We start from the raw sequence: 27,088 nt of genomic DNA on the forward strand, positions 1-27,088 counted from the left end.
GAACGTCAGATAAGACAGTGGCAATAGCCACCCTACCATACAAGCAAACTCGTGCTTGGACGAAAAAAGTTGTCTTCTTTCCTAAAAAGAATAAAAGGAGTCAACTGTCAGGAAAGAACATCACACAAAAAACACAGCATTACTAGCCGCTATTCAGCAGTATCTACTCGGTACTGCCGATTTTAGCCAAAACTCAAATTAATATTCGCCAACACTCTATTATATAGACTATATTGGAAACTCACCCAGCTTTGCGTGGGAGAACTGCCTCACCTCACCCGGCTGACTGCTCGGAGATGGAGGCACCGCTCTGTTCAAATGTGGAGGCAAAACAGACAAGTTGCACATTGATACTTGTCCTGTTCGAGCTCTCCTCACATACCTTTGAACAATTTAACAAACCTAAGAAAAACTAAAACATCAATGACCTCCAGAGGACCCATGAATACATTATTACAGGTAGATCGCTATGTGTAATAATATATAATAAAACAAATTGTTTTTCTAAAGAATTTTTATACTAAAAGAATTTATAAACAGCTATGACATGATAACAGGAAAAAACTGTAATGTCATACCTTGTAAGGGGTACAAAAAATAGTGTATAGCTGTATTGTCTTTCAGCATAACTGCAACCTAATTTGTTAATGAAGCAAAGTTAGACTTAGAAAGTATGGTCTACTAGTTCTGAGCTGCCAGAGAACTACTCTTACTATTATCAGTAAAAGACCACTACACGACTAGCCCCCTCCTTCCTTACCTCTCAGTCGGTACTTCAGACTGGCCTCCGGGCTGTCTGGGAGGTAGAGGTGGGAAGGAGGAAGGTGCTTATATACCTGCCTCGATGGAATTACGGCTTTAAATTGGAATCAGGTGTAGGTGTATTAGTAACCGCCCAGCAGCTGCCGGACAGATTGAGCATGCGCGGAGCTGGGACATACGTAAGAACTAGCGCGTGATCAAGATACATGCCTCAAGGCATGCGCGCTGTGTCGGGCGCACAGCGCGAGTGTAGGAGATTAGTGTCTCTTGTGAGCGCCGGCGTTTTGAAGAGGCGCGCCCGTCTTGCATCAAACACTTTCCCGAGTGAGAAGGGGGGGGGGGGGGGAATCACGTGACGACGCTATTCCTACGGTATTAGCAGAAACGCATGCATGAAAAATAAACACTCAGAATATTATCTGCGGTATTTAGGGTCTCTGTGGTTTTTAAATCCCTGATTTTGGTATGTAAAATAAAAACTAAATGAAGAATGCTGCTAGGAAATAACTAGCGATAAGCTCACAGCACCAGAAAGCAGCAACCACAGAACACAGAGATGATCCCCAGCAACCAATGGGCAGCACGGTACATGAGAATGATTTGGTGGCTAATAGCGGTGGTAAAGCACACATACACCCAACTTTAAAGTGTAAACGATGTGAACAATGTAAACTAAAGGTTACTGATATAGTGTATCCTTCTACCAGTGGTACTACCACTAACTCTAATTCACCAAATATACAGTACCCTGGCTCTTATTAAGTGATGTATATACTTAAGTATAGGAGCAGATAGGTTAGAGACAGCAAGTCTGTCCACCAAGGAGTTTCACACTCACAGTAGCCGCTTTAAAAAGTAACTGGTGGAATCAAGCCATATAGCCTACAGTAAATCCACGTACAAGATATTGAAAATATATTTCAACAGACAGCGTTCATCATAGTATATCTTGATAGAAAAATATGTCTTGATAGAAAAACATGTCTTGATAGAAAAACATGGCCACGAGAGAGCGAATACCTCAACATAGAGATGTCTGTCAGTTCCTACGCATACGCAGGAACTGTTCCACCAGGGAGTTGTTCCATAAACATGCCAAAGAACTAGCAACCCAACTTTGCTCACAACAGTACCCTAAGCGCTTGGTGCGACAAGCATGGAAACGAGCATCGAATAATAATAGAGATGCTTTATTGGACGTCAGCACATCTAGGACCCCCAGTGAGAAACTTACCTTTGTCACTACTTTCTGTCCTTTGTCCAACCGTGTACAGAAAACGGTACGCAAACACTGGCATATATTGAATGTAGCATCTGAAAACATCTTGCCTCCGCTGTTCGCATTTAAGAAGGGTCCAAGTTTACGCGACAGTTGTGTCCACACACAACCACTATCGCAGCCTACTTGTGGGCTCAACACTTTGTGGTCATTACCCCCAGTTCGTGGCCACTTTCCCTGTGGCTCGTGCACTGTTTGCCCTCAGACTATCAAGACCACATCAGTGGACATAGGGACAAACCGCCCCTGGATACTCCATAATCACACCAATTGTAATTCGGATTGTGTGATTTATAGAAGAACAAAGGTGGATTTTCAAATTAAAGACAGATATACAGGGCTTAAACGACAGCATACCGTGGGTGTCTATCTGAAATTCGGTGGTTGAAATATTAATTTGAAATGTTAATCTCAAATGATTGAGATATGAACATCTTTGAGAGGCTGCATGATTCTAGATATCTGTAATGAGTAGCTAGTCATCTGATCATTAATGATATCTGCCCTATGAAGGTCGGTACTACATCTGAGAGACATCTCTATGTTGAGGTATTCGCTCTCTCGTGGCCATGTTTTTCTATCAAGACATATTTTTCTATCAAGACATATTTTTCTATTAAGATATGTTATGTTTTTCTATCAAGATATACTATGATGAACGCTGTCTGTTGAAATATATTTTCAATATCTTGTACGTGGATTTACTGTGGGCTATATGGCTTGATTCCACCAGTTACTTTTTAAAGCGGCTACTGTGAGTGTGAAACTCCTTGGTGGACAGACTTGCTGTCTCTAACCTATCTGCTCCTATACTTAAGTATATACATCACTTAATAAGAGCCAGGGTACTGTATATTTGGTGAATTAGAGTTAGTGGTAGTACCACTGGTAGAAGGATACACTATATCAGTAACCTTTAGTTTACATTGTTCACATCGTTTACACTTTAAAGTTGGGTGTATGTGTGCTTTACCACCGCTATTAGCCACCAAATCATTTTCATGTACCGTGCTGCCCATTGGTTGCTGGGGATCATCTCTGTGTTCTGTGGTTGCTGCTTTCTGGTGCTGTGAGCTTATCGCTAGTTATTTCCTAGCAGCATTCTTCATTTAGTTTTTATTTTACATACCAAAATCAGGGATTTAAAAACCACAGAGACCCTAAATACCGCAGATAATATTCTGAGTGTTTATTTTTCATGCATGCGTTTCTGCTAATACCGTAGGAATAGCGTCGTCACGTGATCCCCCCCCTTCTCACTCGGGAAAGTGTTTGATGCAAGACGGGCGCGCCTCTTCAATACGCCGGCGCTCACAAGAGACACTAATCTCCTACACTCGCGCTGTGCGCCCGACACAGCGCGCATGCCTTGAGGCATGTATCTTGATCACGCGCTAGTTCTTACGTATGTCCCAGCTCCGCGCATGCTCAATCTGTCCGGCAGCTGCTGGGCGGTTACTAATACACCTACACCTGATTCCAATTTAACGCCGTAATTCCATCGAGGCAGGTATATAAGCACCTTCCTCCTTCCCACCTCTACCTCCCAGACAGCCCGGAGGCCAGTCTGAAGTACCGACGGAGAGGTAAGGAAGGAGGGGGCTAGTCGTGTAGTGGTCTTTTACTGATAATAGTAAAAGTAGTTCTCTGGCAGCTCAGAACTAGTAGACCATACTTTCTAAGTCTAACTTTGCTTCATTAACAAATTAGGTTGCAGTTATGCTGAAAGACAATACAGCTATACACTATTTTTTGTACCCCTTACAAGGTATGACATTACAGTTTATTCCTGTTATCATGTCATAGCTGTTTATAAATTCTTTTAGTATAAAAATTCTTTAGAAAAACAATTTGTTTTATTATATATTATTACACATAGCGATCTACCTGTAATAATGTATTCATGGGTCCTCTGGAGGTCATTGATGTTTTAGTTTTTCTTAGGTTTGTTAAATTGTTCAAAGGTATGTGAGGAGAGCTCGAACAAGACAAGTATCAATGTGCAACTTGTCTGTTTTGCCTCCACATTTGAACAGAGCGGTGCCTCCATCTCCGAGCAGTCAGCCGGGTGAGGTGAGGCAGTTCTCCCACGCAAAGCTGGGTGAGTTTACAATATAGTCTATATAATAGAGTGTTGGCGAATATTAATTTGAGTTTTGGCTAAAATCGGCAGTACAGAGTAGATACTGCTGAATAGCGGCTAGTAATGCTGTGTTTTTTGTGTGATGTTCTTTCCTGACAGTTGACTCCTTTTATTCTTTTTAGGAAAGAAGACAACTTTTTTCGTCCAAGCACGAGTTTGCTTGTATGGTAGGGTGGCTATTGCCACTGTCTTATCTGACGTTCATATTTTGATTATATGTTTTCTGTGTTACAAATTGCACTTAAAAATATATATATTTGTCCTGTAGTAGCAATTTTTCTATATCCATCATATTATTGGTCCTGAAGAAAGCCGGGTCAAGTGACCATCTCGGCTGAAACATGTCGACCATTTCATAATTGAGCCAGGAAATAGTCTATCTTTGTTTAAGACTATAGTTTTTTTAGACATGAAACTTAGGTAATCCCTAATAAACACATTTTTTGCCTGAGTATTCATTTTTAAATTCACATCTACAATAGAGCACTGCACTACAGTTTTTAGGTTTTGGGTTTAACCCCTGGCAGGAGTATTTTCTTCTGGGAATAATCAGGCTTAGCACTCAGCAGAACCTTTTGGCCTGCGATTGTGAGCTTAGACTTCTATTCCCTAGAGTTTCAGATGACGATGCTCCGCCAGTAAGGGTGGGCTGATGAACTCTTAACTCCTGCCGGGTGTTATCCCGGCTTCTCGAGGGATTATTTGTACTCACTTACACAGCAGTTATTAGTTTGCTATTCCCCTCTTAATAGACTTTGCACCTTTTGTTAGTTTTTTGCCTATTGATCTGAGGGCTTTGGAGGTGTAGTAGTCTTTAAACTAAATGTCCCTCTTGACCCCTTCTTAAATTGAGTTTTTTGCCAATAATATCAATCCCCTTCTCAAAAGCCTCAAGGACGAGACAACAGTTTGGTCCTCTCTTTCAGTCATTATACGGGCGTTCGGCGATTTTTAAAATGGTGTCATTACCCAGAATACTCTACAACTTTCCATATGCCATTCCGCGGGCTTGGTTTGCACAGGTAAATGCCATTCATAATAAACTTCTCTGGGACGACGGGGCAGTGGGAGTGGCATTAAACACATGCACGCAGTCAACTTACTGCGGCGGTATTGCAGCAGCAGACATTTATGCCTACTACGCGGCCTCTTATCTGCAAGTGGTCAATGAATGGTGGTACAATTCACCATCGGACCCAGCGTTTACCTTGGTACATATGGCAATGGGAAACGTCCTGCTCCTTCAGCTTTTGTATAGTGCTCATAATCTAGATATCTTGCCCCCTGCCAGGAGCACTGTAATCCAACTATGGCGGGCTACGGTCCGACAGATGGGATGGCGTGGCCGCCTGACTCAGGCGACCTCACTATTGCAGGGCACTATGTTGCGCTCAGTGTCGGCACTTGCGGGATTTTGTGGGTGGGACATAGTGGAAATATCCACATTGGGGGATGTGGTACGAGGCACTGCTTTAAAATCGTTTCAACAGCTCCAGACAGAGTTTCACTTGCAAAAAACTCAATTCTATAAATATCTTCAACACAGGCATGCACTCACCCCCATGCTACGACTGACCGACACCTTGCCCGAATTCCACCCCCTAGAAGGGCGCTTATTGATGGGTGACATAGGTGCACATAAGATCAGTCAGATCTGTCAAACCCTGACAACAAACAACCATACCACACTACATAGGACCAGAAAGGCCTGGGAAGAGGACATACCCGACATAACAGGCGATGATTGGGCAGAAGCCTTGGCTAGCCCCAGAGGTGCGGCGGTTTCCACACTATACCGCCTCATACAGTTCAAATATATACACCGTGTATACTATACCCGATTCCGGCTTTGGAAGATGGGTGCCATCCAGTCCCCTGTGTGCTTGCGATGTGGGGCGGCAGAAGGGACTTTCATACATACAGACTGCAGATGTACCGCATTGCAACCATTTTGGCAGAGGGTGGTAGCTTGTATGAGTGAGGTGCTTTCGTGGGACCTGCTACTTGAGCCGAAGCTACTGTTATTGCATAGCACGGATACAAACAGCACTTATTGTTCTTAGCGGTTACTATCGCTAAACTGGATATTCCTCAGCAGAGGAAAAGTGAGTCTCCTCATCGGCCGATGGAAAAAGGCCATAGATGAATGTATGAATACAGAGATAGCTGTGTTTCAAGCTCAGGGATGCCCCCAGAAACATAAGAAAATATGGCTGCGGTGGGTGGATTACCGTGGCATAGAATTACCCCCGATCATCACCTCAGACCCCTGATAAGTTGTGACCCCGTATCGAGATTGGACTTTATACAAATGGGAGGGCTACGTGAGCCCCTCGGACTACATACCCAATTGTGGGTCTATAATTTGAGGGGATTTGGGTGGATCTGCGCAATTTTGTTTTTGTTCTTTACAACCGTTTTGCTGAAACTACGATCAGTGATCTGTAATATTACATGTATCCATCAACATGTATCCTCTGGGATATAGCCCGGCATCTACCATGTAAAATCAATCAAATATGTTGTTAAAAAAATACTACCAGCACACAATGGGTGTGGGATTGGATCCGCAGACAAGCAGGGCTTCCAATCCTATATGCCCCAGAACAGGCATCAACACATTATCCATTGAGTATGCCGACAGACGACAAGTCGGTTGGACGCATACTGCAGAGATGAGGAATTCACCAGGAAGGAGATCCTTTCCTAGATTCCAATTTCTTTTGATCCTCCAGGTCCCTCAGAAGGTGCCAAGCCCTCCATACTTGATATTGTCCACTATCACCACCTCTGAGCTTTATGTAAACACCAATATCCTACATTTCCCCTGGAACCCACCCCCTGTAAGGTACTGACATTGGTACTCTGTGCTAGCTCTAAAAAACACAATTACAAGACTGTACTCAGCACTTCAGGAGGGGGACCCTGAGATAGCATCCAAAGCCAGAGAGAGTTGGGAGCATTAATTAGGGTGTGCTATAGTTAACAGGGAATGGAATTACTACTGTGAGCAAATAGACTACCTTCCTCCAAATGAGCGGCTACGACTAATAACATTCAAGTTTATACACCATGTTCATCACACTCCATGTCAATTGTACAGGGCTGGAATGCGGGAGGATGCAATGTGTGTGAGGTGCCGCACCCTGGAGACCGATTTCTTGCATCTGGCCTGGTTTTGCTCACCTATCAGCAGCTACTGGGGGAGGTGTTTGCTACACTCACTGATATGATCGAAGAAGCCTTAGAGCCATCCTCAAAGATGACACTGTTGGGCTTCACTGGGGGGAAATCGGCACCAGTGCGTAGATTAGCCTCAGTGGCATTGCTGATGGCTGAACGGAGGGTAGCGTGCGCTTGGGGGTGGAGAATTAAAATCCTGATAGTACAACGTGTGAACGTCCAGGTGTCATGTACTGAAAGACTGGAATTTTACTATTCTGTATTACCAACTACACAGAGACTAAAAAACATTTGTGGCCCCTTGCAGGCCTACTTGCTGGAATGTAATACACATTGGGGGTGCTGTGAACCAGCAGCGGGACCGAATAACTGATGCTGTGGATATTGGTATTGAAGATTTGACACTGTAGATCAAATGCATCCTAGTAGTAATTAATGTACAGGACGTATGCTTTCTTTCGAATCTTATAGTATGGATACACATAGGGATTAGGGGTGTGGAAGCGAAGGGTTGCATCTTCTATGTGGTTATTGTATTTGTTTGAAGTGCTGCTGTAGCAAAGCTGCAACATATAAATGGTTCACAAACAACAAATAGAATGTTCTTGAAGCTACTAAATGAGCTAATAAATGTGTCAGTGAACACACTGAATTAACACTAATTTAGCTGCACAACACTGTAACTGAATGACAGGCTTTTGTGACACAAAACAAAATAGATGAGGTGGAAAACTCTGGAAGGAAATACACCTAAGGAAGTGGAGTATGGCAAATATAAAGCTAACCACGTGACGCAGCAATACTGAATCTACAAGCAGAACATTACTGAATCTACCAAAAGCATAATAGTGAAATGTGATTTGCTCAAGCTAATTAACACGCCTATTTAAATTAAAAGCATAAACACATATTCCCTAAAAAATGAGTTAAACCTGCACTAAAACAAGCACACAAAGAACCTGAAGGGACACAAGACAGGATGGCTCTTGCCCATCGCCCCGATGTTTCAACACAGGCAAACGAAATAGAGAAATAATTCACAGGTACCACTCACAAAAACAGCATAGCTTGTGTGTCCTCCTCTCCCAGCAAAAGCGCAGACCTGGAGGAGACAGGTGACTCCTGGGGGACCACAGTGCAGAAAAAGGAGTTGGAAGAATGGCATAGCGACTGACAGACTACAAAGAACGAATAGAACTCTGAGTGGGGTAGAAGGTGCCTAGAGGTAGAAAGATGAGGAAGGATAAGTTACTTACCTGTAATCCTAGTTCTCTTCCAGGGATATGCTCATCAAAGTCATAAGCAATGAATATTCTCGCCCATGTGCGGGGACCCCGGAAATAATAAAAAAATATATATGAGAAAAAAAATTATCTCAATCTCAATCTCTCTCTCAATCTCTCTCTCAATCTCTCTCTCTCTCTCTCTCATATATATATATATCAGCCCCTACATAAGAGGCCAAACAATGCAACAATAAATAACTGCTTTTGTAATTATATACATAGACCACAGGAGGGCAAGTACCACTTTAACTCTTTTTAATGAATAGACTCATGGAAAACTGCAAAAAGCAAGCATTGTTAGATTATAGGCTGCATTGGAAACCAATAGCATAGAAAATGAAAGCAATTGTAACACAAAAACTGGCACCGTGCCTTTAAGGAAGCCATGACCCCTAGCTTCCCATCATGCCTCAGGGGTGACAGTTAGGTCAGTTGTTCTTTGCGGAGACCCGAAGGTCAGGGCACAAAGATCTAGCTTAACAATAAAACAGTCTCATTTGCCTGGGGAGGCTGGAGGGTTGCTTATGACTTTGATGAGGATACCCCTGGAAGAGAACTAGGATTACAGGTAAGTAACGTATCCTTCTCTTCCAGGGGGTCCTCATCTATAGTCATAAGCACTGAAAAGATTAGCAAGCCCATCCTCTGCCTGCGGGTAAATGAGAAAGAAGTGACCCAACACAATAACCAGAATTAATCAGTGTTGAAACAGATTCCTCAAGGAGGCCTGGACTACTTGGGTGTCTGCTCTGGTATCTGAATCAAGGCAATAGTGTATTGTAAATGTATGTATAGATCTCCAAGTGGCTGCTTTACAGATCTCGGAAATCGGTATATTGTTAAGGAAAGCAGTTGTAGCCGCTTTTCCTCTAGTGGAATGAGCCTTTGGCCTAGACCAAAGTGGCTTTTGTGCGAGTTGATAAGCCAGTTTGATACATGAAACTATCCACCTGGAGATGGAACGCTTGGAAAACCTGTTCTGATCGAACCGCAGTTAATGAATAGTTGATCAGATTTTCTAATCGATTTAGACTTGTCCAGATAGAAGTTTAAAACCCTTTTCAGGTCTAAGGAGTGGAGTGACCTCTCAGCTGGAGTAGAGGGATTAGGAAAAAAGGTTGGTAGCGAAACGGTTTGGTTTACATGGAAGTCTGACACCACCTTCGGATGAAAAGAGGGGTGAGTTCTTAACACAACTCTATTGAGATGGAACACTGTGTATAGTTCTTTTGAGCAGAGAGCCTGGATCTCGCTGACACCCTGCGGACTGAGGTAATCTCCACTAGGAAAGCTACCTTCCACATGAGGTGTTGTAGTGTTGCTTTGTGGATAGGCTTAAGTGGGGGACCCATCAATTTAGACAGAACCAAGTTCAGCTCCCAGGGAGGTGAAGGAGGCCAAACAGGAGGGTAGACCTTCTTTAAACCTTGCAAGAAGTTCTACACTACCTGCAGTTGAAACAAGCATTTACAATGCAATGGTCTCGGCATTGGTAAAGTTAGAGCTATTGGCATTGCTCATGACATTCTTTTTGTTTATGTTTTTGTTTTTAAAACATTTAAAGAAACGGCACAGCAATGCATGAACCTGCTGAGATACAGCTGTGTGAGTGTGACCAGGGTGCAATCATGTGACCCTGACACTCATCCCTGCCTGGGTGAGTTATCCTGCCCGCTTATCTTGTTAACAAGGACGTTCCACACTGGCCTGTGTGAAGCAAAGGGAAAAGGTGACCAGGGCCAGTCCGGGAGGGTACACAGGTCACCCTTTCCAAATAATAACTCACACCGTGTGATCATGTTTGTCCCAGTCATATGACCGCAAAGAAGGAATAATGCGACAATCAGGGTGAGTCATAAGAAGCCGGGCTGCTGAGTGACACAAGACTGATCCCAATGACCAATAAAACCAATAACACTGGACGAACCACTAAACTTGGGTTGCGGAGCAGTGTGGCACCCAGCATAAAGCACTCCAACGCCTCTTCAGCAGTAGCAAGAGCTATATAAACGTGATACAATACACATCACAAGGCTACGATCTAGGTTGTGATTTCTATCTAACAGCTCACAACCAAACACAAGTAAAATGTTTTTGTTCGGCCCAGTACAACTTGGACAATTGGTTGGCCCACTTCAGCTACTGGTTACCTTTACTGTGAGTTACAGCATTATGCCCTTTCACTAGGAGCAAAGCCACACACAAAATAGTGCTCTTCTGTGCCAGGGCTATAGCAATGTGTGCTTTTAGAGCACCTAAAAAAACATTTTCGCATTTATCCCCCTTTTTAAAAAAATCTAAAATTTACAAGGGCCCAACAGCTATCCCAACAAAACCTGTCTCCAAGTCCAGACATACAAAGAGCCAAACTTCATGGTGCTCAAGAGGATCTGGTGACGAATTCCAGAGCAGTTTCAGAGAATGTTAGGGAAGTTCTGCGATCCAATACGTTCCGATTAAGCCCCACTCGTCCTGTACAATGACAATACGGTGGTGATTCCGATGTATCAAGGATATTGCTCACGGAAGAGATGGGAAGCACGCTTTGAGAGAGAATTATGCAAACAAACGACTAAATCGAACGGTTTCTCCTCAAAGTTAACTAAAATCTCAGCGACACATGCTGCCTCACAGTCAAAGGTCCTTTGCAAAGGTTGACTTCCCACCTTTCTAGTACGGAGTACTGGCACTTTTTTTAAGAGGGAGAGTACCGGCACTTCTCAAGACAGTCGTAATACTTTTAATTAGAGAGTACCGGTACTTCTCAGAAATAAACAGGTACTCTGATACGGAGTACCTGCACTTCTATTTTTCTCATTTCAAGCACTGCTTTTCATTATGCTGATACTACCACAATCGTTGCATGCAGCAAGCACGAATTAATACCATCTCTCATACCTTGCAAAACACCTGAATGTCAAAAATAACAGCCGCTTTTTTTGCCACTTAGTTCATTAATGGGTCCCGGGTACCCTTTCATTCTGGTGCCGTGGCCTATTTTGTGTCCCAGTCCAACCTTGTACGCATTTCTTTGCCAAAGTTAAGACTTGGGACATCATTTTGGGAGCAGGGGCACTAAACAGACACGTGTCAGACGAACTGCGTGGTTTCTAGCTTTCGGGTTCAACGACTAGGAAGAGGGTTAAATAAACGAGGCTTCGCTCCTATCTCTGGATATCACTGTTCTCTCTGCCCTCCACTACTCACGCAATCGGCGGTGCAGGGGAGCGCGGCTTCTCCACAGCGGTTAGTACGGCTGGCACGGCAAAAGGGAAGGGTAATCACCGGCGTCTCATAGAAATGCCAGACTGCGCTGGCGCTACCAACGCGCAGGGGTGAGCGGGTATGCTTTTTAAGAATCTCCGCATTGGCCTGCCCGTCAGCGGAGCCATTTCGAAAAGAAACCTCATTGCATCTAAATGTAATACACCCTTTCAAGTACTACGATGCATTCGCGTTGCCTCCCTTCACTCCTTTGTTTATTAGTAATTTGTGTCCACTGCTGACAGTAGTTGAACTTTCCGGCTCCTACGGAAAAAGGCAAGCTAAGAACGGAAATAGAAGAAGGCTATACCATCGTAGAGTGAAACGCATATTTGGTCGTTCTAGTCCTACCTCTGTTTTCAACCTTCTTTGACGCGTCAGTGCTAGGAAACGTCACGCAAATGAAAGACGAGCTTCAGCCAAGTTCGAAACGATTTCCTGTTAAAGGAAAAAGGTGTTCCTCGTGGGGGATGAGTGTTTACTTTGACCCACATTAAGAAGAAACTAAGCTTATATTGTGTGGGTTTTACATCCAGTACCAACAATGCGCGCACTACAGAAAGTGAAATTGCCTGTGTGCCAATCGAGCCCGTGGCTTCAATGAGGCAGACTCCGTAAGACCAGCAGATAAAGATGAAAAATGCGTCCGGACGCCGGGACGCCACCGCCTTTCTCCGAGGCGAAGCAGAAATGCCTCGGAGAAACGCAGCGGCGGTTTCGAATTCGGGGGCGTGTTTTCCTTTTCTCTCCTCTTGCCATTGGCTGGAGGAGATAATTAGAAAAGTTGGAAAAAACACGCCCCCGAATCCGAAAAGGACGGGGCCTGTTCGGAGTGACGGACCTCTTCTCCAATGGCTGGCCAGCATTCAAGAGGCCAGCCAATGGAGAACAGGGGAGAAGAGGGGCGGGTTCAGGCCCCTCTTCTCCAAGTCATTAAATCTCGGACCGAGACTGCGCAAGCGCAGCCTTCGAGCCGAGACCTAAAAAGGAAGGTTGAGAAGGACAGTGCCTGTATGCCCTAAAGGCAGCTAGGTGTAATTTAATGGAAGAGAATTTTAGCCCTGCCTTAGCTAAGTGAAGCAGGAAGCGCAAAACTACTTCCTCCTGCCCCTTGGTAGGATTACAATTATTTTGCACACACCATAAATAAAAACATTTCCATTTACAAGCATAGGAGTGTCTTGTGGAGGGTCTTCTAGCTTCTTTCAAGATGGTCATGCAGTCCTGAGGGAGTCCTAAATGACCATACTGGAGGACCTTAGGAGCCAGGCTGCCAAATTCAGTGAGGGAAGGTTGGGATGATGAATGCTCCCGTTCATCTTGGACAGCAGGTCAGGTCTGCATAGCAGCCTCCTGTGTGGGCATTCTGACAGGTGCAGAAGGTCCGGGTACCACCACTGTCTTGGCCAGTCCGGAGCAATCAGAATCATCCTCGTCTCTGAGTGGGAGAGCTTGGTCACTACCTTCGGGATTAGAGGAAGGGGAGGAAAGGCGTACACAAATGTCCCAGACCAGTTTATCAAAAGGGCATTCCCTTTTGACCCTGGTCGGTAGTATCTTGATGTAAAGTCTCAGCATTTTTTGTTTGTGTCGTCCGCGAACACGTCAATGCTTGGACGACCCCATTCTTGGAAAATGTCTTCGGCGACTTCATCGTTTAGAACCCAGTCTTGCTGGTCCTCGAAGTGATGACTGAGAGAGTCTGCTTGTGAATTCTGCTCTCCCGGTAGGTGTATTGCGGTTATCGATAGATTCCTCGCAAGAAGCCAATGCCAGAGAGCTTGGGCTGCCAGAGAGCTTGGGCTACCAGAGATAGGGACCTCGATCGAGTTCCTCCCTGCTTGTTCAGATAGTACATGGTGGTTGTATTGTCTGTCTGTACTAGAATGGAGTTGGTCTGGATGGAAGGGAGGAAAGCCTTGAGAGCTAGATGTACAGCTCTCAGTTCCAGCATGTTGATGTGGTACAACTGTTCTTTTGCTGACCATCGACCTTGAGTTTGGAGGGACCCCATATGAGCTCCCCAACCCTGGAAGGAGGCATACGTGATCAATGATTGAGAGGGAGGTGTCTGATGGAATGGAATCCCTACCAGCAGATTCTCCTGTCGCATTCATCTGGCTGCTTCGGACAGCCGAATCCTGTCGTCCCACCGAGCCGCTCGTTGATCCCATTGGTCTTGTTGTAAAGGACGCATTCTCAGCCTGGCATTGGGGACCAGAAAGATGCAGGACGCAATCAACCCTAGGAGAGAGGCAACCTGACGGACCAAAGGCAAAGTTCTAGACACTGTTGAAAAGGATTCCTCACGCTCTGGGGGGGGAGGGACCTTTCAGAAGAAAGTCGTCGAGATGAGGGTACACAAAGATGCCTCTGCGCCGTAGGGCGCCTGCCACTACTGCCATGCACTTTGTAAACACTCAAGGAGCTGACTTCAACTCGAAGGGCAGCACTTTGAATTGATAATGGGTCGATCCCGCCAGAAAACGCATGAACTTCCTGTGATGTGGGCTGACCGGGACGTGACAGTATGCATCTTGCAGGTCCAGCAAACACATCCAATCTCCCTGCTTTAGATGTGGATATATTTGATGGAGAGCCAACATGCGAAACTTCTCTTTTTTGATGGATATGCTGAGGACCTGAAGATCCAGAATAGGTCTGTATTCTGATTTCCGACCCTTCTTCCTCACTAGGAAGTACCTTGAAGCACAAGTTACCACTTGTGTAACGATATATCTGTAAGAGACATTAGTTAGTGATAGATTCCTCACCTTAGAATATCCCCAGGTGTCAGACTGGATCTGGAAAGTTTGACAGCAGTACCCCTGCGCATAGGAAGGTGGCGTCGTGCGGCTCCGCGTCCGTCGCTGGCGTCGTAAGCGCCGAGATGACGTCATGGAGACTACTTAGGCGCCACCATTCGCGCTGACGTCAGTTCTGTACACGACTTTCCGCGCCAGGAACACAGAGCCATGCAAGAAACTGACCACTGGTGCCATGAAACTAGGGCCCTGAAAGGGATGCCCTTAACCCTAGAAATCAGTTCGCAGAGCTGGGAGGATGGGTGGGGCGGTAAGGAATCTATCACTAACTAATGTCTCTTACAGATATATTGTTACACAAGTAGTAACTTGTGCATCTGAAAGAGGCACGTTAGTGAAAGATTCCTTACCTTACAATAGATACTCCAGCAATACCAACCCCGGTGGTGGGTCTGCGAACAAGATTACACCAGAAAGTCACGGAGGACAGAACGGCCAAAGAAGCCGTCTCTCCAGACTTGACTGTCAAGGCACTAATGCTTGGTAAACGTGTGCAGCGAGGACCACGTAACTGCCTGACAAATGTCCTGCAAGGGAACGCCGTGTCCCAAGGCAGTAGTGGCTGCCATTGCCCTGGTAGAATGGGCACCCAGCCCCACAGGAGGCTCCATCTGAGCCAATGAGTAACATGCTTTGATGCACAGAACAACCCACCGAGAGATGGTTCGTTTGTGCACGGCCCAACCTTTTTTGGCGCCCACATAGCCAACAAAAAGCTGGTCATCCACCCGGAACTGTTGTGTGCGCTTTAGATAGAACGAGAGTGCATGTTTTGGATCCAGACGGTGGAGCCTCTCTTCCTCTTTTGAAGGATGCAGAGGCGGAAAGAAGGTAGGCAAAGGGATGGTCTGCCCGATGTGGAAGGGCGTGACAACCTTTGGCAAGAAAGAAGGACGAGTCCTCAAAACCACCTTATCCGGATGAACAGAAAAAGAAGGAGGTTTAGATGAAAGCACCTGGAGCTCACTCACTCTTCTGGCAGAGGTAATAGCTACGAGGAAAGCCGCCTTGAGAGTGAGAAGACGTAAGGGACAGTTATGAAGGGGCTCAAAGGGAGTGCACATCAGATAGGTCAAGACAAGATTTAAGTCCCATTGAGGCATTATGAAAGGCACAGGAGGAAACGTGTGTGTAATGCCTTTGAGGAAGCAATTAACAACTGGGGACTTAAAACGAGAAGGCTGATCTGGAAGCCGTAGAAAGGCGGAGTGTAAGAAACTGGCTCTATATATACTGCACCAAAGTGAGGTACAGTGTGTATAGAGTCCAAGAGTCTCCAGAGGTTTGGCAGAGGTTAAAGTTAGATAGAACCTTACTCTCTAAAGTGGTAGCTTGGTCGAGCAGTAAGGCAGTATCAGAGGACAGTGTAAAGCATTTGGTGTACACACTCAAGCAACAAATGGTCTAACACACTCAAGAACTGAACTCTAGGCCAATTGTTTTGTATAAAAAATATATACTGTTGTTTTATTTCTAGAACCAAGCAAGCCTGGTACAGGTAAGCATATAAATACTTTGCAGTAGTAACTGACTTATATTAACACAGCTCAGAATTGCAGTATAACTTGTACTGGTTTTGGTTACAGGTTTAAGAAAGCACATTGCATGTATTGTACATTCTATTGAATGGGCTTTTTAAGTAAAATGCAGTTAATTACTTTTCAGATTACTTTTCTAACCACAGGACTGGATCCTAGATTCAGCCCTGGGACATTTACTGAAAACAGGTAAGTAATTACGTATTCGTAGTTTGTACGATTTTTAAAGAATATTTTCAGATTTCAAAAGTCCACACTTGAAAACTTTTTGGACCAGTACATTGAAATACATAGGCTTTTCCTGTAAATTGCAGGTATGTTACTTTTGAGTTACTTTTGTAATCCAGGGCTGGACTCCTAGATTCAGCACTGGGACATCTACTTAAAACAGGTATGTAATTACGTTTTTGTAGTTTGTACGATTTTTAAAGAATATTCTTGTATTTCAAAAGTTGACAGAAACCTTTTCACATAGAATCACCAATGTTATCCTATGGGAGGAAATTCACTTAGCAGGTAAATTACTTTTGCGTTACTTTTGTAATCCAGTGCTGGACTCCTAGATTCAGCACTGGGACATCTACTTAAAACAGGTAAGTAATTACGTATTCGTAGTTTGTATGATTTTTAAAGAATATTTTCAGATTTCAAAAGTCCACACTTGAAAACGTTTTGGACCAGTACATTGAAATACATAGGCTTTTCCTGTAAACTGCAGGTATGTTACTTTTGAGTTACATTTGTAATACAGGGCTGGACTCCTAGATTCAGCACTGGGACATCTACTTAAAACAGGTATGTAATTACGTTTTTGTAGTTTGTACGATTTTTAAAGAATATTCTTGTATTTCAAAAGTTGAAACTTCTTCACAAAGAACCCCCAATGTTATCCTATAGAAGGAAATTGAATTCACAGGTAAGTTACTTTTTAGTTACTTTTCTTACTCAGTGCTGGACACCTGGGTTCAGCACTGGGACCTTTCCTGCAAACAGCTGAGAAGATTCGGTTAGGTTATTTGTGCGATTTTTAAGGAATATTCTTAGTTTTCAAAAGTTGACACTTAGGAACTTTTTGGGTGAAAAAGTGTCAATGTTATCCTATGAGGAAAAGTGAGTTATCGGTCTCGAGGTAAGTAGTCGGTCTTTTGAGTTAAGGTTCTGGGTTAGACTCCGGGATCTCCCAGGGTCAGTGATGCACTGTTGTTGCACCCCCAGTGGCACTAGGGCGGCCGGGTGCAGAGTGTTGAGGCCCAATGTTATGCTATGGAGGATATGGGGGCTCCTGTTGGTGGTGGCTGGCAAGCAGGCCACGGGGTTGTGGGATCAAAGGTCCTAAGGTTAAGCTCAGGGCAAGTTGGGGACCAAGTTAGCACCAAAGGGGCACCCTCAGCAACGCTAGGGGAGCCGGGTGCAGGGTGCTCTTTTTGAGGACGGGTGCCCTGTTGATTTCAATGGAGATTTTCGGTTTTCAGCTGCAGGCTCGGTCCAGGAAGACTTCCGGGAGGAACCAACAGCTGGGCAGGTAAGTTGGAGGGCTCAGGGACGTAGGTGCACCTTGGGTTCTTTTCTCCAGGGCGCAGGGCGGCTGGATGCAGGGGTGTCTTTTGAGGTCGGATTTCAGCTTACCGGGCCCCTCGCGGTTGGAGGGGGTCTCTGTACAGAGGCTGCAGGCGACGTCGGGGAGTCCTGGAGGGGTCAAACCACGGTGGACTCGGACTCTGGAGCGCTGGGGGACCTCGCTGGGACCAGTGGGCCACTCGAACTCGGGCCGTTGGCGACGGGTGCAGTGGTAGTTCCAGGCGTCGGGTTTCTTTGTTCTCAGCAGGCTCAGAGTCTGTTTTCGGAGTTTCTTTTGAACAGGGCTGCTGTTCACAGGAGATTCGGTCTTTGTTGAAGGCAGTCAGTCCTCCCAGGGTTTCTGGAGTTCGCTAGCTGCAGGACAAGACAATTTTTGGCGCAGGATCTCTGGAAACTGCAGACGGGCCGGTAGGGCTGGGGCCAAGTCAGTTGTTCGCAGCAGTCTCCTCTGCTGGGCGTCTTATTTCGTCCTTTTTCTTCTTAGGTTGCGGGAATCTGGATCTGAGGAAGGAAGGTTCAGGGTGCCCCTAAATACTAAATTTAGGGGCGTTACAGGTAGGTAAAGGGCAGGGACCAATGGGTCTCTTCCTGGGGGTGGGTACACCCCCTATTCTGCCACTCTCCGGTGGGAGGGGGGGCAGGAGCCTGTCTCTGGTTGGCTGGGTCCCCCCATCCTCAAGATGGCGGGGACACGAGGTTGTGCTTCACCACGCCTCCCCCACCTTAGGGGTGGAGTTGGCAGAGGTGGGCACACCTCTCTTCCTCACTTGTTTTTCCCGCCGGTTCTCCCGCCCAAAGTGGGGGGAAGAACCAGTGGGGACCAGTTGCTGAATGCGGTATGCCTTTGAAGCTTCTCCTTCGTCAACCCTGCCCATCTTGGGGGAGGAGGCTTGGCACCTCGTCCCAGGATGTGCATTGTTTCAGGCCCCAGAGAGCAGCAGGCTCTCGACCAAGGGGCCCAGAAAAAATGTCTGGTGGTGGCAGCCTGCGCAGCCACTCAGTCAGTTCACTGGTAGTAGGTCGTTTTTCAGGGGGCATCTCTAAGATGCCCTCTGTGGTGCATTTTACATTAAATCCCACACTGGCACCAGTGTGGGTTTAATGTGCTGAGAAGTTTTATACCAAACTTCCCAGTCTTCAGTGTAGCCATTATGGTGCTGTGGAGCTCGTAATGACAACCTCCCAGCACCATATACTCTTAATAGCAGCACTGCACTTACAGGGCCCAGGAATGGACCTGGGTACTGTAGGGGTACAGGGCTCATGCACCTGTACCCTCACCACTGGCATAGGGCACCCAGCTAGAGGCGTGACTGATGTATGCCAGGGCAGTGGTTTGTGGGCATGGCACACAGGGATTTGTGCCATGTCGACTCTTTGTTTGGTTCTGCACCAAGACACTCAGCCTGCAAGGGCAGTGTGTGTGTGTCAGGGTACAGGGCCTCTAAGGGTGGCACAATAAGTGCTGCAGTCCTTAGGGGCCTTCTCTGGTCACAGTTCCCTGGGTACCTAGGGTACCATTTACCAGGGGCTGACATGTGGCCAGAGATGCCAATTGGGTTTTGTTTTGGGGAAAGAACACAGGCCCTGGGGTCCTGATTGGCAGGGCCCCAGAGCACATCAAGTCAAAGAGCATCAGTAGTCTGGCAACAAGGAAAAAGGTGGGGGGGGGGGGGGGGGGTTTACTGCAACAGAAACCCACATTCTCACACGGAGATGGCGGAAAGATAACCCTTGATAATGCCCAGAGGAGAGCCCTGCTGGACCAAAGAGAGAAGGAACAGAAGGACCTCGGAAAGAGGGGCAGAAAGGGGGTCCTCAGCCTTTGCTGTTCACCATGCCACAAGTTTGTTCCACCTGCAGGCATATACCGTTTTAGTGGAGGGAAGCCTGCCAGAATGACATCACAGACTTCGAGAGTAAGGTCGAAAGCTGTCAACTGTTGCCGCTCAATCTCCACGCATGGAGGTGAAGGCTCGACAGGTTCGGGTGGAGGACCGTCCCCTGCTGCTGCGACAGAAGGTCCTCCCGAATAGGCAGTCGGATCGGGGGATCGATTGCCATTCTGAGTAGCTCGGGATACCAGTATCTTCGTGCCCAATCTGGAGCCACAAGGATGACTTGGGCCCGGTCGCACCGAATCTTCTTCAGCACTCTGGGCAGAAGTGGTATAGGCAGAAAAGCGTACAACAGACCGCAGCTCCACTCGAGACAAAAAGCGTCGCCGAGCGAGTGCCGCCTTGGAAATTCCAACGCGCAGAACTGATGACATTGCGTGTTCTCTTCAGTGGCGAATAGATCTAACCAAGGCTCTCCCCACTGCAGAAAGAGACCTTGCGCCACGTCAGAGTTCAGACGGCATTCGTGATCCATCATGCACCGGTGGCTTAGTTCGTCCGCCCTGGCGTTCAGAGAACCTGCCAGGTGTTGAACCACCAAGGTATTGCCTTGATGTTTCAGCCATGTCCAGAGGCGAAGAGCCTCCTGACATAGGGACCACGACCCCACCCTGCCCTGTTTGTTGCAGTACCACATGCGGTGGTGCTGTCTGCGAACACCTGCACTACACTTCCCCGGACAGAGGAATGCTTTCAGTGCAAGCCGGATTGCCCAAAGCTCCAAAAGACTGATATGGAGCCGGGACTCCGCCAGAGACTAGAGGCCTTTGATCTCTGCCTCTCCCAAGTGGCCGTCCCATCCCAGGAGGGACGCATCCATCACCACTGTATGCTCTAGTTGGGGAAGGGAGAGGGATCTGCCCTTGACCCAATCGCGATTTGTGAGCCACCACTGCAATTGTCCTGCAGTGCCCTCCGAGATCGGACAGGGTGCCCTGATGCTGTGCCCACTGGAACTTCAGGTCCCACTGCAGAGCCCGCATATGCCATCTGGCATGTTGTACCAGCAGGATGCAGGAGGCCATTGGGCCCAGGAGCCGGAGGGTCATCCTGACCGAAACCCGGGATAGAGGCTGAAAGGTCGGAATCATAGCCCGAATATCCTGGACTCACTGCTTGGGAGGATAAACCCGAAACTGTGTCGAATCCAGAACCGCTCCGATGAAGAGGAGCTTCTGAGAGGGGCTCAGGTGCGACTTCGGCACATTGATGGAGAACCCCAGCAAATGCAGGAGGTCGGCCGTAGTCTGGAGGTGGGAGACGACTGCCTGGGGCAAGCCCGCCTTTAACAACCACTCGTCGAGATAGGGGAAAACTGGAACCCCTGATCTGCACAGATGAGCTGCAACCACCGCCATCACTTTCGTGAACACCCGACGGGCACTAGTAAGGCCAAGGGGGAGAACGGCAAACTGAAAATGCTCTTGGCCTACCGTGAACCGCAGGTAACGCTGTTGGCTGGCAGGACGGGGATATGAAAGTCCAATGCTACCATCCAGGGTCGAGGGCAGCCAAGACCTGAGTTAGAGTCAACATCTTGAACTTCTCCTTCCGGAGGAAGCGGTTGACATTCCTGAGGTCCAAGATGGGGCACAGGCCTCTTTTCTCCTTCTTGGGGACCAGAAAGTAGTGGGAATAACAACCACGCCCTACTTCTGGCCCAGGAACGCACTTAATGGCCCCCTTGGCAGAGAGGGCCGTGACTTCCTGAAGGAGAAGCCCAAAATGTTCCCCCGACATGCGGTGGAACGGAGGTGGCATGGCTGGAGGGGCAGACTTGAAGGGGAGGGAGTAGCCCCTTCGGACGATTTGCAACACCCACCTGTACGAGGTAACAGAACGCCAGTGGGGGAGGTGATGGTGAATCCTGCCACCCACCGGCGTGAGGTGTGCCCCAAAGCTCGGACTAGGAAGGCTTTGAGGTGGATGCTGCGGGAACGGAGGTGAACTGACCTGCACGCTGGCTCCCTGTCCCGCCGCGGCGGGAACCACGTCCGCGCTGAGGTTGGTTCTGCGCTGGCTTCTGGCTGAACAAACGTGTCGTGCGCCCCTTCCATGGCCATGAAAGGAACGAAAAGCAGACGTGGCCGGGCGCATGGTGGAGAGACCCAGGGACTTGGCCGTAGCCCGGGAGTCGTTAAAACGCTCCAGCGCACTATCTGCCTTATCGCCGAACAGGCGAGTACCATCAAAGGGCATGTCCATAAGAGAACTTTGAACATCCCCCGAAAACCCAGTGGACCGCAACCAGGTATGGCGACGGAGGGCCGCGGTCGTGGAAATCGCCCTACCCAGTGAGTCCGCGGTGTCCAGTCCACACCGGATGGAGAACTTTGCTGCATCTTTCCCCTCAGCAACAGCTTGGGAAAGCACTGTCCGAACCTCCTCCGGACACTGAGGCAGCACCTGCGCAACCATGTCCCACACAGCGTGGGAGTAGCGGCCCAAGAGGCATGCGGTATTCACCGACCGCAGCCCTAAGCTGGCAGATGAAAACAGTTTCTTGCCGAACTGTTCCAGCTTCTTGGATTCCTTATCCGGCGGGCAGGTTGGGAATGCACTTTGGGAAGTGGAGGCCTGGATGACCAGGCTTTCCGGAGTTGGGAGGTTTGTCAAAAAACCAGGGTCACCCGCGCCGGGCGATGACGCCTGGCTACGTTTTTATGCCGGTCTAGACCAGGTGCCCATCAATATGTCAGTTAACGCCTCATTGAATGGTAGCAGCGGCTCCATAGAGCTTGCCGCCGGCTGAAGTACTTCAGTGAGGAGATTAGTTTTGAGGGTCACCGTAGGCAGGTCAAGGGCCTCAGCTGCTCTACGGAGCACCATAGTGTATGTGGCGCCCTCCGCCATAGCCACAGCAGGAGGAGAAAAAAACCAGGTTCAGGGGAGAGGTCAAGGCCACCTGCATCCTCCAACTCTTCTGTCCATTCCTGTTCCGTCCCGCACTGCCGTGCGAGAGGGTCCTCAGACCCCTCCCAGTCGTCCCCGTCCTCCACTGCTCGTGGAACAGGCTGCGGCGGTGGGGGAGGGACAGGGGAATGAAAAGGGTCGAGCGGCGCGGGAAACGGCGCCGGACCGGCTTAGTGTCCCAATTAGGCTCCCAACCAGGAACAAAATTGTCTGGGAAACCGGGCAAGGGCGGTGGTGGAACGAACGGAACCCACTGCGGCGCCGGGAACGGAGCTGCGGGCAGAGCCGGGGCCACCTGTGGAAGACCTTGTGGCGACGGGGCCGTAGCCGCCGAGCCGCTGGCAGCAGAGCCGGCAGCAAGGGAGGGCCCTCAGCTGGGACCGCGGGCCCCGAAAGCGCGCCAGTGGGAGGCCTAGATCTGAAAAGGCGGTCCATGGCAGCAAGGAAAGCTTGCACCTGGGCAGGAGTCGCCGACGGACCCAGATAAGGTGGGTAGGCCACGGGACTCACAGGCTGCAAAGGAGCCGCGGGGGAGGTACCCCTGGCCCCCTCGTTCGGAGACCGACGGGGGGACGTCGGAGAGCGAAAACGCTTCAACTTCTTAGGACGTCTCTTACCCGATTCCGAGTGTGAAGACTTCGACCCCGAGGAGCGATGATGATGGCTCCGCAGTCGGTCCCTCGATCGACCCCTGGACCTCGAACAGCGCGGAGACGACTGCCGGGCCTCCAGCAGCTTACGGGACTGCTCCCGTAAGGCCTTCGGAGGCATGGCCATACAATCGGAACATGACCGGGAGTCATGGTCGCGCTCCAGACAGTAGAGACAGACGCCATGGGGGTCAGCCACGACATCGTACGGAGACAGGTCCCGCAGGATTTAAACCCAGGCATCCCTACGTGGCACCAGGAGTCAAAGACTTAAAAATAAAAGACAAAAAGTCTCAAAAGTTAGTCAAAAAGTGACTCGGGTACGTGCTCTAACTGGATCTGCGCTTGCTGGCACGGAAGAAGAAGAAACTGACGTCAGCGTGCATGGGTGGAGCCTAAGTGGTCTCCGTGACGTCACCTCGGCGCTTATGGCGCCAGCAACGGATGCGGAGCCGCACAACGCCACCTTCCGAGGTGCAGGGGTACTGCTGACGAAAACTTTCCAGATCCAGTATGGTGCCTGGGGATATTCTACGGTAAGGAATCTATCACTAACGTGTCTCTTTTCAGATTACACCCCTCGACCTCATTGCGATATAGGAAACTCCTCGATGGCTGATTTTCGCAGGAGGATGGATACTTCCCATTGTAGTATTTTCATCTGGTGACACGTTTTTACTGGAGGGATAGTAGGGGGCCGATACCGAAAACGTAGAGTACCCCTTTTGAAGCGTAGCTAACACCCATTTGTCTTTTGTGATACCATGCCACTCTTCTAGATGGTTCTACCCACTGAAGTGGGAAACGGCGATGGGGGAAGAGAGCACCCATTGCTTAGATGGTGTCTTTGCTGAGGCAGTAGATTGACGAGGGGTTCCTCTTCCTCTGGGTGCACGACGACCCCGATAGTGTGATCTTGGTTGGCTCTGCTGGTGTTGTTGCCTCTGTCAGTGAGGGGTTTGAACCCTCTGCTGGAAGGGCCGCCGATCGTATGGTCTGTACCGGCGCCTGAACCCTTTTCTTTTTTCAAGCCCTACCGCCTTCAGGGTATCAAGCTCCATCTTCATCCTCGACATTTCCTCATCTGTGTGAGTGCCAAACAAGGATGAGCCTGAGAAAGGGAGGTTGAGAATTCAAAACTGCGCTTTCGGTTTTAGCGCAGTTAGTCGGAGCCAGGATGACCTTCTGGCACAGATTCCGTGTGCATAGAACTGTGCAGACAGCGTCGCTCCCTCAGCTGCAGAGCTGATAACTTGGTTTTTCACCAAGCTGCCTTCCTGCAATATCTCCTGCGGTCTTCTATGGGCAGCTTTTCTGTAAATCTTTGAAGAGACTCCCACAAGGATCTGTCCTAGAGCCCTAATAGAGCCGAGGCGCTGGAGACCTTCATCATTGGGGCTGACGTGCCACAGACTTTTCTCCCCCACAAATCCTGTGCCTTGCTCTCCTTGTCAGGTGGAACTGTTGATGAGGAGGCCACTGCGTGCATCTTTTTAGCAGCAGCAATAATTACAGAGTCCGGAGGCGGGTCAGATCTGAGAAATAATGGATCCTCTTCCGGGGGTCTATATTTTTTCAAGATACTCGCTGGCACGGTCTTGAATGTCGCCGGTGTAAGTAAAATGTCCATCACTGGTTAAAGTAGCCCCGGCACTAATAGTAACAACGGTCTGGCTGCTGATCTCTGATGTAAAGTCTCAAAAATCACTGAGGATGTACTCTGCTGAGTGGGCATAACGAAGTTCAATTTATTTGTCCCTCTGGCCAGAACGTCCTGGAATGCACTGACGTCATCCGCCGGAGAGACCCTCGACAGTGGGCTGTCGATGAGAGTTGGAGAGTAATCCCTCTTTGAAGAATGGGTGGAAGAGGGAGACTCGACGTTGAAACTGCCATCTTCGGTCTTGGAGTTGATTGGTGCACCTGCACCGTCGAAGGCTTCGACGACGATATCTGTTTATTCGCTGCTGGTAAGTTCGATGCCGATGCCGATCCCGACGCCGATGGAGAACAGATCGGAACTTTGCTTCTAGACATCGATCTAGCTCTCTTTTTCTTTTGTCTCACCCGAGACCTACCTCTTTCAGAGAGCCCATAGAGTCGAATTCTTTCTCTCTCTCTTTGAGGGTTCTCCTGGACAGCTTCTTGCAATGCTGACAGGTCTCTGGAGAATGAGAGTAAGGGAGGCAGAGAATACATACACAATGTGTGGCAGAACTGGCCTTAATCTTGCCACAGGAGGGGCAAGGGGCAAATAGAGATGGTATTCTGACAGAAAATAAATCACTTTCTGTGAAAAAAATGGTTGTACCTCACTCTAAAGCCTAAAAGACGTCGAGTGAAAGGTAGAAAAACCACAAAAAGAGTAGAATTATTTGACAAAAAAGTCAAAACATCAGAGCTGTGAATTCCAGGGTCCTGACTGAAGGAGCCGGGAAGAACAACTAACCTAACGGTCATCTCTGAGGCATGATGGGAAGCTAGGGGTCATGGCTGCCTTAAAGGCACGGTGCCAGTTTTTGTGTTACAATTGCTTTCATTTTCTATGCTATTGGTTTCCAATGCAGCCTGTAGGCTAACAATGCTTGTTTTTTGCCGGTTTTCATGGGTCTACTCATTAAAAAGAGTTCAAGTGATACTTGCCCTCCCGTGGTCTATGTATATAATATATCATTACAAAAGCAGTTATTTATTGTTGCATGGTTTGGCCTCCTATATAGGGGCTGCATTGGGATGGGAAAAAATTATATATATGTTTTCATATATAATTTTTTTTATATTTCCGGGGTCCCCGCACATGTGCACAGTGCTTATGACTATTGATGAGGATCCCCTGGAAGAGAAGAAGCGAAGAAATAGCACGCTGAACAGCTAGGAAGGGCAAGGGCTCAAATGGACAGAGATCCTGAAGGGAGAGAGATGCTAAGGATGTCAGGTCAGGTCTGTAGATTATTGGAATAAGTGGTTACGGACAAAGTAAATTCAAGGAAAACAATTTGAGAGCAGGAGAATATGAAGGATCAATTATCAAGATGGAGGGTGAAACAGGAGAATAAAAAAGGGGAGCTATGGGGGTCTCTCACTTAAAAACAATCACCACAAAAAAAGAACAACTGTTAGGACACATAACAATACGTCTAGAAGAAACACAAAACAAACGAGATTATTACAATTACATATACCACAGAACTGAATAAAAGCAGTGCCTTTGAAATTGCACTGAGGCAGGGGCACAACATTAAACAAGAATGTTGAATCAACAATAAAACTACCCCAAGAACGCTGTACAACTCTGTAAGTACAAAGACATGATGACTGTAATGAAATGACAAGGACGAAAACATCCAAGCTACAGCGATAGCATTGATTATAAATAATAAAGTCTATTCTATGCAGCCTATGGTCCTAATCGTTTTCTTATCGCAAAATTGCTACTTTCTATTTACCCAAACAAAACCACACCGCACCAAATGTATGCACACCGGTGACTCCTGTCCTCACCATGTATGCAGTTTTGCTGCTGACTTCCATGAGCTTCTGTTTTGCAAGGCGCTCAGCATCACGGGCGTCCTGAAGGTCTTGCCTCAGTTGCTCGGCTTCCTTTGCCCTAAAGTTGCCAAAGCAAATGTTTAATAAAATCAGATATCTGGTTAGGGACTAAAGGGACAGGAAACAAGTGGTGAAGCTAGAAAGCACATAGGAAGAAGTAAGTCAACTAAGAGAATAAAGACAAAAACAAGGTAAAAACAAAGGATGTGATAACAGTGCA

General features: G+C 47.7%; 1 protein-coding gene across 2 annotated transcripts in view; it reads right to left on the reverse strand.

The window, feature by feature from the left end:
- The window catches only part of NF2 (NF2, moesin-ezrin-radixin like (MERLIN) tumor suppressor), a 635,344-nt gene that overhangs the window by 222,654 nt on the left and 385,602 nt on the right, over nucleotides 1-27,088 (reverse strand). For both annotated transcript variants that reach the window (XM_085636353.1, XM_085636354.1), the window contains exon 13: nucleotides 26,821-26,926. In XM_085636353.1, the coding sequence (XP_085492479.1) occupies nucleotides 26,821-26,926 (106 nt within the window). The remainder of the gene's footprint in view (nucleotides 1-26,820; nucleotides 26,927-27,088) is intronic.

Source organism: Triturus cristatus, chromosome 11 (assembly GCF_964204655.1).
Source record: "Triturus cristatus chromosome 11, aTriCri1.1, whole genome shotgun sequence".
In the NCBI taxonomy this organism is placed as follows: Eukaryota; Metazoa; Chordata; class Amphibia; order Caudata; family Salamandridae; genus Triturus; species Triturus cristatus.